Source organism: Porites lutea, chromosome 10 (assembly GCF_958299795.1).
Source record: "Porites lutea chromosome 10, jaPorLute2.1, whole genome shotgun sequence".
NCBI classification, from domain to species: domain Eukaryota; kingdom Metazoa; phylum Cnidaria; class Anthozoa; order Scleractinia; family Poritidae; genus Porites; species Porites lutea.
This window is the reverse complement of record NC_133210.1, coordinates 25232795-25249482: the sequence shown is the minus strand read 5'-3', so window position 1 is coordinate 25249482 and position 16688 is coordinate 25232795. Positions and strand designations below refer to the sequence as shown.

General features: G+C 40.0%; 1 protein-coding gene across 1 annotated transcript; it reads right to left on the bottom strand.

The window, feature by feature from the left end:
- On the bottom strand, positions 1-16688 carry LOC140949884 (serine/threonine-protein kinase SIK3-like). Its single transcript, XM_073399025.1, has 9 exons — positions 16543-16688; positions 16170-16286; positions 10613-10676; positions 9583-9698; positions 8645-8690; positions 7090-7214; positions 5101-5224; positions 4057-4265; positions 1-3359 (listed from the first exon to the last, which is right to left on the bottom strand). The coding sequence occupies exons 1-9, from the start codon at positions 16675-16677 to the stop codon at positions 876-878; spliced, it is 3420 nt and encodes a 1139-aa protein (XP_073255126.1). The 5' UTR covers positions 16678-16688; the 3' UTR covers positions 1-875.

Genomic DNA, 16688 nt, shown 5'->3' with positions numbered 1-16688 from the left:
TTGATGCATTTAGCTGTTTAATTCCTAATCTAAGCAATTAATATGTCACATGTGATTCTGGCTTTTCTAACACCAGAGCCCATAAACATCTGCCTTAAAGGCTACAGCATATTGTCACAAACGTAATAACATAGGAAAATTGCGATAGGAAAGTTATAGTTATCTTCCTGCTTTCATTAAGAGTTTTGGACCTGACCCAGTTGGTCTATTATCTCATAAGGAGCCATCATCTATGTCCCTCGGGTTGTGTTCAAGTACATTACTGGCGAGGAGATGTGAATATCTCCTGTTATACCACTGCTCACATAATGCGTACGAGAATTTGACATAAAAAATGAGAACGCAGTGGTACAACGTCGACAATCCAACAGAAAAAACCATATTAACAACTATTCAACCCTTCAAGCTCCTCACAGTCCCTTGCCACTTATCCCCCCCACCCCCCCAACCGTCTTCCTAGTAGAATTCCCACCTCCCCGCCAATAACATATCTGAGTTCCTAGAGGGGGGGGAAGAGGGGTAAAAAGCGTACCGTATCACGATTGCCTTCTGAATAGTCGGGCAATTACGACTGAAAGAAAAAAATACAAAAGCTCTCTACATAGAACAAAGTAATGCAAGCTTCCCTTCTTGAAAATACATAAGTACCTGCCTTGAAAGCAGCAATAGAAAAGATTACGAACAATAGAAATTTTCTAGTATAGATCTCCTTCCATGACGAATTCCGATATATTTTAGCTGTGGCAATAGAGACTTATAAAGCAAATATCCTTGACGACACGGAAGAAAGTGATGCAACAAATCACGCCAGCACAAATGTCACACAGTCTACAAATTAAGGTATCATTACATTTTTCAATTTACTCCGATTTTGGTCACAGATTCATCTCTGCTAGCACTTCGTTACAGAGTTTCTTATACTGCCATTGGTTGCCAGTGACACGTCGGAGGCGCAGCCCATTAAGATTTCCTGCAAGGGGGCAGACTTCAATTTCGGCGCATACACCCCCCTGACGAAGGGTAAAAGTCTGATCCGCTTGCTCATAGGTGATCTTAGACGAGCGAAGATCGAGCGATCTTCGAATCTCGCTTATAATATCTGGAATACACTTCTCAGAAGTCATATTAACAGAAAATGCCATTCTGAGGTTATTAGTTTGCGTTAAGTCAGGCAATGCGTCTCCTTTGGTCGGAGACTTGAGTAGTGAGTCCTGGTATATGGTTCCATTGGGGGAGAGAGTTCTATAAAGTAAACCGTCCCTAATACCTTCCTCTAAGTTGATATTGTTATTTAACATATCCCTGGCGTGGTTTTGCGATAAAACGTTATTCGCCGTCGCCCTTCTAAGCAAGTCCATGGAATTCCACGCATCTTGCGCGGATGGAGCCGTGTGATGGCGGCGGTGATGCACAGGCGATCGTTGTCCCACATTTCCCGTTAGTAATGATCCCGCGGGATTTGACGCGAACGTCGAGAGCAGCGTTGGTGGAGCTAAAGGGTGCGGTGCGTGGCCCATACCCCACGTAGCTCTCGCCAATTCCTCGAGATCATTCTCATTAACCAGAGTATTTCCCATCATAACACCCGGGAGACCCGCGGGAATTTGCGGAATTGTCCGTGTCTCCTGGAGATTTTCGGCGCTTCCGTTAGAGGAATTCCTAGTGTTGACGATGTTTGGAATAGGGTACCGCTGACTCAAAGGTACCGCAGAAATAAGAGGGGAGGGAGGCGGAGAGGGAACTGGGGAGACCATCGTTCCACCGTCAGAGAGAAATGAAGAGGTGTTTGGTTGAGGGGGAAGAAAGCTCGACGTCTCTGAAACAGACGACGACGGTATCGAATCTTCGACCAGAAGGCTACTTCTTGGCGAATTCGACGGGGCGTGTCGAATGTTGGGAGCTGGAGGGCAGTGCTCGATGTTTAACCTTTGCATTTCTTGATGAAGCAAGTCCTGATGTTCCATCGCGCAGGACCCTGGAGGTGTTATTTCCACTAAATCTTCAACTGAGCTCCTGGGCTGTCCTTCAACATCAAACTCCTGGCTGGTGTTGTAGGTTGGCGCGTACTGCTGCTGGAACTGTGCCAGCGTAGCAGTTAGCGATTCAGCTCCTTCTGAAGCCCTGCGATTGTAGGACTGCTGTATGTGTAGCTCGTGCTGTTCTTGCTGCCGTCGCTGCTGCTCTTCCTCTGCTACTCGGCCATACTGCTGTTGCAGTTTTAAACACTCCTCCTGTAGCTCCCGTAGGCTATTTCTTTTAGATCCACCTCCACTGACACGCTCTAAATACTGCTTGTAGGCAAGCACCGACGCGGCTCCATCAGAGGCTCGCCTCGACGCGTTGTACCGAATTCCCGAAGGGGTGGCGATGAAAGAGCCTCCCGAGCGCTCTCGTCCCGGGGGAAAAACGGTGCGTCTCGCTGGTTTTAACGGCACTTGTAACAGCCGTAGTTGTAGCTCATCCGGCATCTCATTTGGCGACGTGTGGCGCTGCCGTGCCCCGCGGCATGCCATGTAACGTGCAATAGCATCTTGATCCGGTTCCTGATCTGAGCCACTATCGTTAGCTCCTTCGCTTATTTGAGGGCTCGAAGGACCCGGTGATACTGAAAATGGAGACTGAGTGACAATTGGATTGCGGCTGTTCAAGGGAGATCCACTGAGCGACCCCGTGTTCCCTTGACTAATATCTCCATAACCGGCCATGGCACGAAGCGCGTTAAACTGAGCTATCCCAGTAGCTAGACTGGTGGGACCATCGGAGGCCCTCCTACCAAAGGGATGTCTATGCTGAAGCACGGAGGGCACCTGTAAAATTTGCTCCTTGTAGTCGAGAGAGACTTCCAACGTGGGAGAATACGGAGGTAACACTGGGTTCAGTCCGAGGGCGCCAGCAAAGGCGTCTTCAGTAGTTTGCCCTACTGGGCTCAGGGGTCTCTGGATGAACTTCTGTGTAAGCGCCTCGCGGAGTTCCTGCGGGATCTCCATCATGGGATCCACAGCAGTGAGAGTGTGACGGCGCTTCTCCAAGTACAGCTTCAAGCTTGGTAGAATATCATCTGGCATCTTGTCATCTTCTTCGTCTTCTTCTTGAGAAGTATTCCAATGATTCTGCTTAGGTTTCACGCGTCTTGTAGGGGAGTCAGGTGTTACCTGCACTGTAGGTACGTTCATGGAAGGTCTCTCCGTTTCCACAGACTCCTCGTTGTCCGTCTCCATCAGTTCAGTGTCTGTTGAACTACTCGCCGCGGGAGGTAGGTTGGCGCAAGGATCGTGCGACGAGTTGGCGGATTTCTTGACCTTTTCCAAGAGCGTGTAATAAATGCCGGCAAATTGGTCATAATCCTTCTGGCGGAGAGACTGCGAGGATAAAAAGGGATATATCAACCTTTTAAGCCCCAGTAACCAGACTGATCTCCATACATATCCTTAACGAACGACTTTACGAATTTAATAAGAGATCCTCAGGTGATCATTTTAATCTAGTCTCCTAATCTTTTCTTTTGATTATGCATTGATATTGTTACGATAAACATTTTGTTAGTCCATCTTGGGACTTGGGTTACGTCGTCGGTCGACCTTGTGGCCATTTAGAGAAAAGCTAGAGCACGCTATACGCGATGGTTCTACAGGAAGAATTTCAGTCACTAAATCTAAGGTAGATCCCAGGTTTAAATTGAGGTGATGTGGGTATGCATGTAGAAGGTGGTATTTGTGAAATCCAAAGGTGACCACTCAGATGAACGATACTGAGCAACTCGTTCTCGTGGCGCTGTTTTCTTGTACTGATTAATAAGATGGTCTTTACTTTGGGGTATATAGAATAAAATATTTATTCCACATTAATTCTAATGTGCTGACAGCGGTGCCGTTTTAATCCAATTACACAAGAGTGCGTATTCCTACTGAAACTTGGAAAAAAAATCCGTCAGTTGGTGGTTTTCTAGTGACAATTGAGTCATATGTCGACCTCACTATTCAACTCCAACTGCGCTTTTAGCGAGTGGGGTATCCCCAAACTGTAACAGGTAATTTGAAAGAAAAGAAATTGGCCAACCTGAATGGTCTTTTCTCTGTCGATTCCTCTAGCAAGCATCATATTCAGAACCTCTTCGCTGAAGTCGGACTCTGGTGATTCAGTAATCAGCACATTAGCTTTGTCTACCTCGTCCATTTGTTTTACCCACTTGTGATTCATAATATGGTTCATAGTATATCTCTTGGACACGTCGCGTACCAACATGTGTCGAATGAGGTGCTCGCAGTCTACAGGGGAAAAACAGTTTGGATCAGTATAAGGCAGCGTTTACACTTGGTGCCCGAGTACGCTACCCGCTGAGCACTAAAGTGAACACCCCCCTTTTTTTCAAGTAACAACGCTAGAATTCGGACACGGTGCCTGTGCCCGGGTACAAGGTTGAGAACTTGTACTCGGGCACAACACAACAACAACAACACAACAGTGGGCACCCGGTCCCAGTGAGCACATCGTTTTTGTTAGTTCCGGGGAAGCCACTGTTTTGCACTCGATGCTAAGCTCATGTTTCAAAATGGCGTCTGATACGGCGAAATGGAGTAACTAAGTACAAAGTTAAGTATCGGGTACGCAAGGTGTGAACATTTCGCTGTTTTGAACCGTACTCAGTTACTGGTGCCCGTACACCACGTGTGGACAGCGGTCTAATTTAGACTCAAGGTAAAAGTAACATTAGCTAACCTTAACCCTTTGGATCAATTTAGGTTCCTGGGACACTGCCCACCTACCCCTTCCCTAAGGCAACATTTTGCCTTAAGTGAGAAGTAAGTGATAATGTTGGCGTAGGGGAGGGGTAGGTGGGCAGTTTCCTAGAAGCCTAAATTGATCCAACCCTTTTTGGAGTCTTTACTGGCAGAACCTTTCCAAGGTACTATTTGTTTTTCAGCATTTAACACCATGGCGTTTGGAAATTTTGAATGTGGAAAATCTTGGGAGTGAAAGGCTAAAACAAGAAGCAAGCGACTCTCAGGGATATGAATTGCGAGTAACGACTTCGAAAAATCTTCAAAGAATCGTTCGTGACATTGCCCCTTTAAACGAAAAAAGGAGCGCATTATGTCATACCTGTGGACATAAAAAACGGTATTCTGAATCTCCCGTCTAGGACACGTGAGCGTAAACTTTGCAAAGTACTGCCATCAAATGGCAGTGCTCCACACACCAGCACATACAATACCACTCCTAGACTCTGAAAAACAAAAAAATACATGATTCCACAAACAGGGTTTACAAATCTTATTGATGGGTAAAGTCACTGTGACTTCTGCTTAACAAATTTTGGAGTCATTTTGGAGTCAAAGTGATTCCCTCCGTAACTTCAGTGGAGTCACTTTAAAACTTTGGAGTAAAGTACACCAAATTCGGCATATTTGCAAACCCTGTTAGAAATATACCCCTAATAGTTTTCATAAACATCGTTAAAAATGGCAATGTAGACCTTTTACAGCCAACCGTCACACTTTTTTGTTTAAAGGGTTTCCGGTACAAAAACACACCCTGTTAAGATGCAAAATAGTGAAATTGTATAACCGGATATCAAGGGCCAAAAATAAGAGGGTACCCCACCCCCACTCCCCTCCCCCACCCCCTTGCTCGCGCGAGCATGCGGTACTGTTAATTATGCTTTACAAGCTGATTCAAACATTTGGAACCTTGGATGAAGTCCTAAAGTGTAACTACTCAAATGATCGCTACTAAGCTGTCCTTTGCTATTCATTTCGGCATGAAATCTAACGTGTGATCATTCAAACACTGTACTGTGCTTCACTTCAGTATTTCACAAAAAGGAATTTAGAATTTGGATCACTGCTCATGCAGATCGTAAAGAAGGAGAAATCAGTCAGGCATAAGTCACGCGAGAAACGTTAACAAGCGTGTCGAGTACTCAATCGACGGCGAAAGGACCAATTACATGTCGACAAGTGATTGTCGTGCCTAGACAAAGCTGACGGCTTTTAATAAAGACATCAATGCAGCGTGCTGCGTTGACTTGCAATAAAAAAAGCATTGTACTACGCTTATGATTTGGTTCAGTTAGTACTAAACATCCTGGAGGCAAAAAGGCGAAGGCGAAAACGATAAAACCACAAACAATAAACTCCAAACAAAGCGACTGTTACCATCAAGGTGCCGCAACAACACTATTATGTTGAAAGGAAATTAATGATAACCGTAAAAGATTTAAATATTAGCGGAAATGGATATTTTTCGGGGTTTTAAGTGAAAACATCACGCGCTCAGGCGCGAGCGACACGCGTGTAATTACTACACGCGTGGGTCGGTGGGACAAATAAAGGCTTCGTGAAGGCAGTGATAGAAAGATATTTGAACAACACTCATTAAAAAAAACGGGTGAGTTGAACAAATCACGCGAACTCTCTCGGCTCCAACCAATTAAGCAAACTAGACAGCTGCTTTTGTGAAAGGCACAAGTCCAAGATGATAAAGGTTCCCGAATAATTCCTTTACTGTATGTAGATATATGTAAGTTGGCATATTTCGGTCCGCTTTACATGTACATGTGATGACTACTATAAAAGTCTAGCCGGATTTTTTCAAAAACGAACCTAAAATAGCCTATACTGTAATTGAGTGGGAAGGGGCAAAAAGGTAGGGGTTTTTGGATCATTTTACGTTTCAGTGAAACTGCCCACCTACCCCTCCCCTAAGCTAACATTTTGCCCTAAGTAAGAACTAAGTGTTAATGTTGGTTTAGGGGAGGGGTAGGTGGGCAGTTCCCAGAAACGTAAAATGATCCGGTTTTTTTGTGTGTGTTCTATAGGCTCAAAAATAACACCAGCAAAGAAAAAGGAAAGGCAAAATACAAAGAGTTAGAAGGAGGAAAGAAGGAGAAGAGAATAAAAACAGTGGATGCGCTCTTAGTTTTTACATTAGCTACTTTGGAAATAGTTTTTGGCGGTAACGTGTTCAGTTATTCAGCCAGAAATATAACATGTGCATTATGTATGAATTTGTTTACAAGTTTTTCAAACGCAAGGTATTCGCAGCATATCCTGTATGATAGTAATCACAAGACTGAGTATTGGGACCTACCCAAATGTCGACTTCAGGGCCACAGTACGCCTTGCCTTCAAACAGCTCTGGAGCTGCATAAGGCGGACTCCCACACCACGTTTTAAGACTCTTTCCCTCCTGGAATATGTTACTAAATCCAAAATCTGCAAAGAAGAAAAAATTCAACCTGAATTATTGAGGATTAGCAAGTATTTGAACTCCGATAATGCTGATGTTGCTAATGATGATGATGATGATGATGATAATAGGCAGGCTTTAACAGTGATGGCGCTGCTGATGATGATCATGGTGTTGTCGGTGGTAATGATGAAGATGATGATGTCGCTGAACTTGATGATGATGAGGATGGTGATGGTGGTGGTGATACAGATTGTGACAGAAGCCTAGGTTATGGCTTTTGATGATGATGACGACAATGATTGTGTTGATTGGATGAACAAGATGATGATAATGATGAAGATGATGAAGATGATGATGGTGTTGATCAAATGACCATGACAACGATGATGGAGGTGATACAGATTGTGACAGAAGCCCAGGTTACGACTCCTGATAATGATGACAATGATAACAGTGTTGATCGGATGAACATAGTGATGATGATGATGATGATGGTGTTGATCATGTGACCATAATGATGATGATGATAGTAATATAGATTATGACAGGAACCCAGGTTATGGCCTCTGATGATGGTGTTGATCACATGACGATGATGACGATGATGACGGTAATACAGATTGTGACAGGAGCCAGGGTGCAAAGAAAGTCATTTTTACAGCTTGCCATTCGGGCAAGCCGAAGCTAACATTTACTGGCCCAAACATCATTTCAGCTAGCCCCAAAAACGTTTTGATGAGCAGATTGATTTCACAGTTCTGTAATTTGAATTCCTCAAAAAACTTCTCTTGCCCGTTGGGCAAGTTAATGACAGAATTCACTAGCCCAATAGCAAAATCAACTAGCCCCGGGCTATCAGACACTACTTTCTTTGCATGCTGCGGGAGCCCATATTATGGCTCCTGATGATGATGTTGAAGGTAGTAGTGGTGTTGATCACATGACCATGATGATGATAATGATGATACACATTGTGACAGGAGTCTGGGTTATGGTTTCTGATGATAACGATGGTGATAATGATGATGGCGGTGTTGAAGAGATCAGATTAACATGATGACGATGATGATGATGGTGATACAGATTGTGACAGGAGCCTGGGTTATGATTTCTGATGATGAAGATGGTGATGATGATGATGGTAGTGTTGATCAGATGACCATGATGATGATGATGATGGTGATACAGATTGTGACAGGAGCGCAGGTTATGGCTTCTGGTGATGACGACCACAATAATGATGATGACTTTTTTCATGCTGGTGGTGATGATGACAATGATGATGGTGTTGACACTGAAGATAATTTCAATAAAGACAGGGATTTTGAAAATGCCAAAAATAGTAATGTTACATTGAATTGTTAACAATGATGAAGATATTCATCATCATCGTCATCATCATAACAAGTATCATTATGTTTTTTCAGGCAATAAAAATCACCATTTTTCCTACCTGCAATTTTTATATTGAAATTCTCATCTAATAAAAGATTCTCAGCCTACAGGGAAACAATAAAAAATAATACACTATCAACCACACTGCTCCACTTTTTTCTATGACAATTTATTTTAGCCAACGAATCGGTTGACTAACCAAATCAATTTTGATCAATGAAGTGGTGGAGATTTCAGAGAAAATTGGGTTAAAGAGATGAAAGAGAAAAAGAACATGGGAGTGATAAAAAAAAGATACTGATAAACATTTTATTACAGGATAATTTTTTTTTAATTAAGTAAAATATATTTATGTTCTAAGTAACTGATTGACAGGTGGAGAATTCTTGAGTGCCTACAGGACTAGCCTTCAGCATCACACTGAACTCAGTGGACAAGGGTACCCATACCAGTGATTTTGTTACAAATAGTTGTAGTGAGTCCTGGGACTCATCTTGTGAAAAATCATGAGTCCCAGTCCAGAACCATTCAGTCCCAGTTTAAAAAACAGCAAGTTTTCAAAATTGAAAATGCTAGGGCCTTTATGTAACCAGACAGTTAATCTGGAGACAGACTCCAAAACTTAAAATATATAGTCTTTCTATAAATTTAAAGCACAAAAAAGACTAAAATAAATATGCATCTTTAAACAACAGTGACAGAAGTCGCATGAACAGGATACATGATGTATTCTACAAAAAAATCTTCAAATAAATTGATCGATCATTTTTTGTATCCTGCGGGACACATCGTTGGGGATTCTTATGTGTCAGGGACGAAGGATGCAGAGGTACAAAATCACTGCATATGTGAATATATACATGTACCGCTGTACTTTGAAGTCCTCACATGTAAGAAAAACATCCATCCTTGTACTGAAAGCTGTTTGAAAGCTGTTGACAACCGATGCAGTCAAAACAAAACTACTGACATTAACACAGTTCCAGATGTACTAACTTTTAAGTCCCTATGAACAACATTCTTCTTGTGACAGCTGTCAACAGCTGATGCAATTTGTACAAATTTCTTTCTCGCTTCCTTTTCAGGCATTTTACCATTGGCAACTAGATAATCTAAAACCAAAGAGCAGAGTTAATGAGACACTTCATCCAGATTAAATGCCAGTTAACTGTCCCTCAAAACCTAATTTTTATTCATTTACTGGCATTTATTTTCCAAAAATTTATTAACAACACACACATACCTAAAGAAAGAAGAAAGTGCATGGTGCAAAAATTATGAGAGTGATTTACATTATCAATAGGAGTAAAAGTGTGGAGGATAAAGTAATGACTTAAAATGTGCACTAACTAATTATGTTTTATAGTGGCTTAAAAAAGATAGCAATTCTGAAAAAATTACCTGCAGGTGCCAGGTGTAAGACAGATATGTTTCAACCAAATTTTAAGGTAAATAAAAAAAAAATGAGTATAAGAGAAAAAGGTATTTAAAGAATGTACCCATGTCACGTCAAAGGAATTCCAGCATTAATAAAGCACTTAAAATTACTAACAAATAAAGTTGAGTTCTTAAAATTTCAAGGCAAGTGTTTTGAAATTTCAATGAGAGGCTGCAATAAACTCCTCATTCCAGACAAGAACTGGTCTAGTTTGATTTTTTTTTATTGAATGGTGGGAAATGAAAATGACCTCTCACAAAACCACGTAAACTTTTTGAAAACTCCTTGCGATGTGCATGTAGTGTTTACCATATGCACAAAAAGAGATATGTATTACACAAAATAATGTTTCTTGTGTTACAACCTACAACAAAGATCAAAACATAAACTTACATCTGACAAGCCAAAAAACCACAAACAACTATACTAGTGTCAATTGTGGTTTAGTTTTCTCATGCTTAATATTGTTTTTTCCCCCTTGCAACACAATAACATAACAGTTATATTTCTGGATGGTGTTCTCCTTCACAGTAAACCAAAGTATAGAACCATAACATAGCCAAAAAAACAACTACATCCAATACTCACCAAAAATTTCCCCTCTACTGGCATATTCTGTCACTAAATACAACATTCTGTCTGTTTCCATCACCTGTTGAAGTGCAGAGCAACATATATGTATTACTGAAGATTAGTCCAATTACTTTTTATTATTAATTTTGTTATTAATTTTTATTGTTGCTGTCTTGTTTGTTTATTCGTGTTTTTTTCATAGATTTTCTTTCACAAGCTGAGCTTCAAAACTCAGCTTTGACCTTCTTTCACCTAATCTCAGTGTACCTCAAACTTGGTACTATATACAACATGGCGTAAGTCTTCATTTGGCAGTCTATTAAAATATTATAATAATTGTTCAAGACATGTAGTCTATTGTTTCTAGTTAAGTCTGCAACCTTCAGTTGTTCTTAATGATAACAACAGCTTTCTTTTTTAATAAATGAACAGGTGTTCAGGTATTTATAAAGGTGTTATCCAATTTTATTCTTTGATTATTAAAATTATTTTTGTTTTCCATTTCCCATGATAATGAGTTAAGAACAATAGAAGACTTAATCTAAACCAAGGTTAATAAGCCCACAACATGTTATGATGTTATGTCGTGGTTTATCTTTTTATCTTGGGTTCAAATATTTTTGCACTGGTCTCATTCCTAAAACTAACCACAACTTTACAAAAGTTGACAAGACAAAGGAAGTTAAAACTTGTGGCAAGGATTACTGAACCTCAGCAATGTGTTTATTTGAATCAGAAAAAGTCAAGGCCATGATCTCTCTGTTGAAGCCTTGGACTTTGATCCTTAAGAATCATAAGTGCACGTCACACCACACCGATGTGCATGTGAGTGATATAACACAGATCCTTCCACGTGTTCTAAGACAGATTGTATTTTACAAAATAAAAACATGTATTATTTTATGTTACTGGTCAAAAGTATATTCAGGTTAAAATTTTTAAGCTACAGCTGTAGGTTTATTCTCAATTTCCTTGTCTCCTAGCAATAATTCATGAATAATAATAGGGCGACACACTGTACGAGACAAAGGAAATACATGAAGAGAATCAACCTACCTTTAACAAAAAATTTAACCTGAATGTAATTTTTACCTGAAAAACATACACCTACATAATAATAGATTCTCTTACAAAAGGCAAAAACAAAAATTAGAAAAACCAAATAGGACAAATTAGCCATGACAATTACATTTTGATATGTTTTTTATAACCATGAAAAACGCTTTTGCAGCACTGTTTAATATGTTTAATTTGACATTAACTGATATAAGAGAAGGTGAATTGAGCTCCCCCCCCCCTCCATAAAGACTTGTTGAACCTAAGTTTTTGTTAACCTTCACCTACCTTAATTTAGTTAATTAACCTTATCAAATACACCATTAGAGGTACATTTACAATATGAACGTATTCCTATTCGTATTCCTATTCGTATTCCTATGTATGGCTTAATTTAGGCAAGGTTAAACACGAGACGAGGCTGGCCAGGAGTCTCTGTCACTAATCAAAATGCTGGGCAGTCTTCGGGCATTTACATGACCTCAGTAATTCTACGGTACTTTCATTGACCTCAGTTCATTTCACTCGTATTCCCTTTTAAGCATAGTTCTTTTTGTTTTTCTTTTTTCATTAAGCCTTTTCCCCTCTATATTTTCCTCCTTCTGGAAAATTATGTCTAAGTAAGTATCTACAAAATGCCCCACTAAGGGTCTTAGTGTCACAGTCAGATTTCATAGTGGTTATCATTCACAGCGGTGGTTGTCATGGCCACACTTGCACGCAGCTTCCTCAGTTTGTCCAGGCTACTTCCCCACACCCATCTATTGGCAATGGATTACACTTGCCATTACATCTAACGAACCAACTTTGCAACTACTGTTGTAACTACACCATGCGATTTTGTTGTTGTTGGCACTGTACAGATTATAGAGTAAAATGTTCTGATCAAGAACACATGATGGGCGGTGGGAGAGAGATTTGTTTGATAGCCTTTAGCCACTGATCCAAGTTATTATAAAATATTTACCAATTTGCTCCTAGGAAGTTTGCTGAAGTGATACAAGCCATTTTCTGTCACTTTCTGGCTAAAAGAGCCAAAACTGTCCAAAAAGCTATTTATAGGCAAGTACTTTGTGGCATTTTGTTCGTGATTCAAAATATAAGCTTACAAAGTCCAGTTGGCATGAATAGCAAAATTTTGAGACAGTTTACATGGGCAGATTTAGTACTGTACTGCTGCCACCCCTTTTACTGGGAATTTTTGTATTATTGTTAAAGAATTCTCAATATAATAAATTATTTATTTACTATTTAATGCTACAATGTAGTATATGGCTGGCAAGTGTCCCTGCCACCCCTTTCAGATTTTTCTGGATTTGCACGCCTGGTTTATGGGTTTAAAAGTGACACGGAAGTCTTGGCTTTTACTTCTTGTTTCCTCTCCTCCCCTCTCCTTCCGCTTTTCTTGCGCATTGTTTTTTCTGCTGCTGGACATCTACTAGGCTTCATTTTGATGGGAAAAGTTTTAAAGATAGCTTTTAGGATTTACAAAACTGTTGGTTTAGATAGAAGGAAGTGCAGGTGGGTAGTGGAACAAGATTCTCATCAGAATATTTGGGTCTACTTTAGGAGGACTTTTGCCTTAATCTCTGGCCCCCTTGACTGAACTGTGCTTATTCTGGCATGGTTTAAAAGATGATTTCCTCCTGCTAATTGAGACATGTGTGAAAGTTCCAAGGCAGAATGAATCTCTAAGCGATGTACATTGTAACATAAGGTAGTGTAAGGTAACTTTTATGACATAATGCAGAACAGAGAATGCATTGTTTATGAGCGAACATGTGATACAGAACAGAGAAACCATGAGCCATGTGGGTGTTTGTGAGTCCCGTGCTCATCCCGTATTCAACCAATCGTCAAGTCGATTCATTTGCAACATATGCGTAAAGCTGTCGCATTTGCCCACTGAAATTTTTTATTTTTTTAGGCTTAAAATTAATAAAAACTTCCAGCAGGCAAATGCGATAGCTATACGTGTATGTTCCAAATGATTTCACCCGACATTTAAAGCTGTTCGTCAACCGCCATTGGTGTTATAACCACTTTTTGAACAACTCAACCCCATTGCTCTTAGTTGAGGCACTCAACAAACGATTCCAAGTACAATGCATGAGTGCATTGCATGACAGCTAATGACAGACACATGACTAACCAGCAGCCTGCATTCTCGTAAATTCAGTAATTCACGACATTTCTAAACAAATTGAACAGTGCGCATGTATAGGTAAAATCTTTGCTCATTGGCACTTAGTGATAGCTATAACTAGTTGAATAAACATGTTATTTTGAAAATTGGCTGCCTATATGAATATTGTCTTTTTCCTACAGGTTCCACTAAACTGTATTGTGATTTTTTTTCTATTTATACATGCATACATGTTATCACTGTGTTAAAAATATCATTTACTAACTAGAAGCTCGCACAAAGTAGTTTGTCTAAAATCTTTATTTAAAATGTTCATTTAGTTGTAATCCATCTTCTGTTACTTCATCTTACCATCAGTTATCATGAAATAAAATTTCTTTCAAACATGAATGTAAATAGGGGGTGTGTTCTTTGTTATTGTTGTTCAAGGGGCAAGAACTTTAAAGAGTTTTACATCCTTGTTCCAGCAAGCACAAGACCCTGCCCTACAATATATTTCAAACCCAAATGGCCAAACTATAAACTATACACCCAGTTTGAAACCAGGGGTTGAAAAACCATACTTTTTGAAAAGGCACATACACTATAGCCACACAGCTTATATAAGGGACTCCCCCCTCCCCACTACTACACATTTCCAGCATCTTATCTGTGGATCAGTCACACAAAAGAAAACATTGTTAATTGCATTTAATCTGAAATGAACTCCTTCTTCTTTTCAACAAAGCAGTCATCGTAGGTGAAGCAAAAATTTACATTGTGTATTAGTTGAATACACAAATGCAAATATTTTAGATACATTTATTCATAAAGACCAGCTGACCTTGATGCGATAAGTAACATTTCGCATTGTCATCAACTCCATGTAACTTATTAACGGTCACAGAAGAACATTCAACCCAGCAAGAATTCACAAACACTCAAAGTGCAAATATTTACAATTCCAGATTAGATTGTTAACGACCTTAGAGAAAACTTTACTGTTTAGACAAAGTAAATTGCCGATACCTGTATAACATTTGTGTACATGACCTTTCCAAGTGCTCCTTTCAAGAGTTGCTTGGCAAAAGATAAAACTTTCTCTAGATAGCATTTTTCGTCAATAAAATATTTCGATGGCAAACGTTCAGGTGAAATAAACTGTACAAGAGACAACAACGCTAGGCAAAGATGTTTCGGGAATTGTTCGAACGCTCAGCTTTCTTTACGCAGAGGTGAGGCAACCACATAACTGTTCGCGAAGCATTGATTTAATTTAACTGAGTTGATTCACTGTGCCAATCAAGGCCATTTGGAAACTAAGAGGGATTAAAATTTTTCCCAAATCTCAAACGGTTAGTAAACAACAATACAACCAGTGCTTATTGGAAAAAACCTAGAGCCATTGAAGTGTGTCGAACGCACGTTAAGGAAGCTCGATCGAAAGATAAAAGCTGTGGGTTACGAATGTACTTTACTACTGTTGCGGTCGTGCTACTTGCCGGAACAGAATATAAATTGCTTTTCGTTAATCCAGCGAAAATATTTCCACCCTTCGATATAATCTGTCAAGCCATCAAACTGCACACTTTCGAAAGTCTGACTAATTTATTATTTAAAAGAAAACTAGATCAACGACAAGCCAGACGGGAAATTTTGGTTGAGTTAATTTCGCACGGAGAGAAGATGTCAAAACAACCGCGGTGCAAATTTGTAAACAAAAACATTCGAATTGAGGAAATTCGGCATTGCGAGTAGTCGGGGCGAAGTAACAATTTCGATGGTAAAAAAATCAATAGATATACAAAAAATAAAGCAAGATCATTGCACCATTTCCTACGAGGGAAAATTGCTTGATATTGCCATGAACGACTATAAAAAAGGATAAAGAGGAGAAGTGGGGAAACCAACTATCATAGTAAATTTCATAGGCAACTGGTTACGTTTCACATGAGTTCTTAACAGGAAACTTTCTCAGTGTATTCGCTTTTATGCAGACCGATAAAAGTCCCGAAAACCTTCCGATATCATTTAAAACAAGGACGTGACACGGAGCACTTGAAAAACAGAGCCGATACGAGTTGCTTTCGTCCCGCCGACCAGCTATCTGTCGATGCAGTGCTAACAGGTATTGTTTTCCTTCCACGGTGTCTGTCACGAACTTTATCTCGAAGAATTGCAGTAATTCTTTTCGTCAAAAGACTTGCAAAGCTACTTTATCCATTTCAAATCGAAATAAAAGGCCTCATTTTGCATACAAGATATTACCTAAAAGACTCGAAAATTCGGAGGCACGTAGCATCTGCGCCAAAGACTTTTTGATTGCGATCGGGCACTGAATGATCCTAGAAAAACAGAATAATACCGTGAACATAAAGGTTTGAATCTTACCTGATATAATTTAATGATGTGTGAGTGATCCAGCATCTTCATCACTTGGACTTCGCGGAAAATTTTCTTCAAGTTATCCTGGTCCAATTGACTTTTGTCGATAATTTTGACAGCAACCTGGTTCGGAAGAAACACAAGCAAGAAAGAAACTAGAGCGGTCCATAAAAAAGAAATAAAATCCCACATAAACAAGTTAATTGCTTCACTGAAACATTTGTCTAGTATTCCTGCTTTCATTTCCTCGCTACTGGACAGCTGCAAAGCTTTAAACCGAATTATTATCGGTGCAAAAACGAAAGAAAACTCTGTTCATTCCGAGCGGAGTCACAAGCTGACATTCGCTTCAGTTCGCAAATTCGCGTGAAAAAAGTACCTTTGTTTTCGTAATGCAGTGTGTGGCAAGCTTGACGACTGCAAAATTTCCCTTTCCGATAGTTTTTTCGATATTGTAATAACCGATTCGCACGACACTACCATGGCGATTGTGCCCTCTCGATTTATCCGCCATATTCGCATGAT

Bases quoted from the DNA above. Each gene is read 5' to 3' on its own strand.
- LOC140949884 (XM_073399025.1), bottom strand. From the start codon at position 16,677: ATGGCGGATAAATCGAGAGGGCACAATCGCCATGGTAGTGTCGTGCGA. The intron at 8,691-9,582 runs GTTAGTACATCT...GTTTCCCTGTAG, and splicing joins TTGTTCATAGGGACTTAAAA to GCTGAGAATCTTTTATTAGA. The intron at 3,360-4,056 runs GTTGGCCAATTT...TTATCCTCGCAG, and splicing joins ACAGAGAAAAGACCATTCAG to TCTCTCCGCCAGAAGGATTA.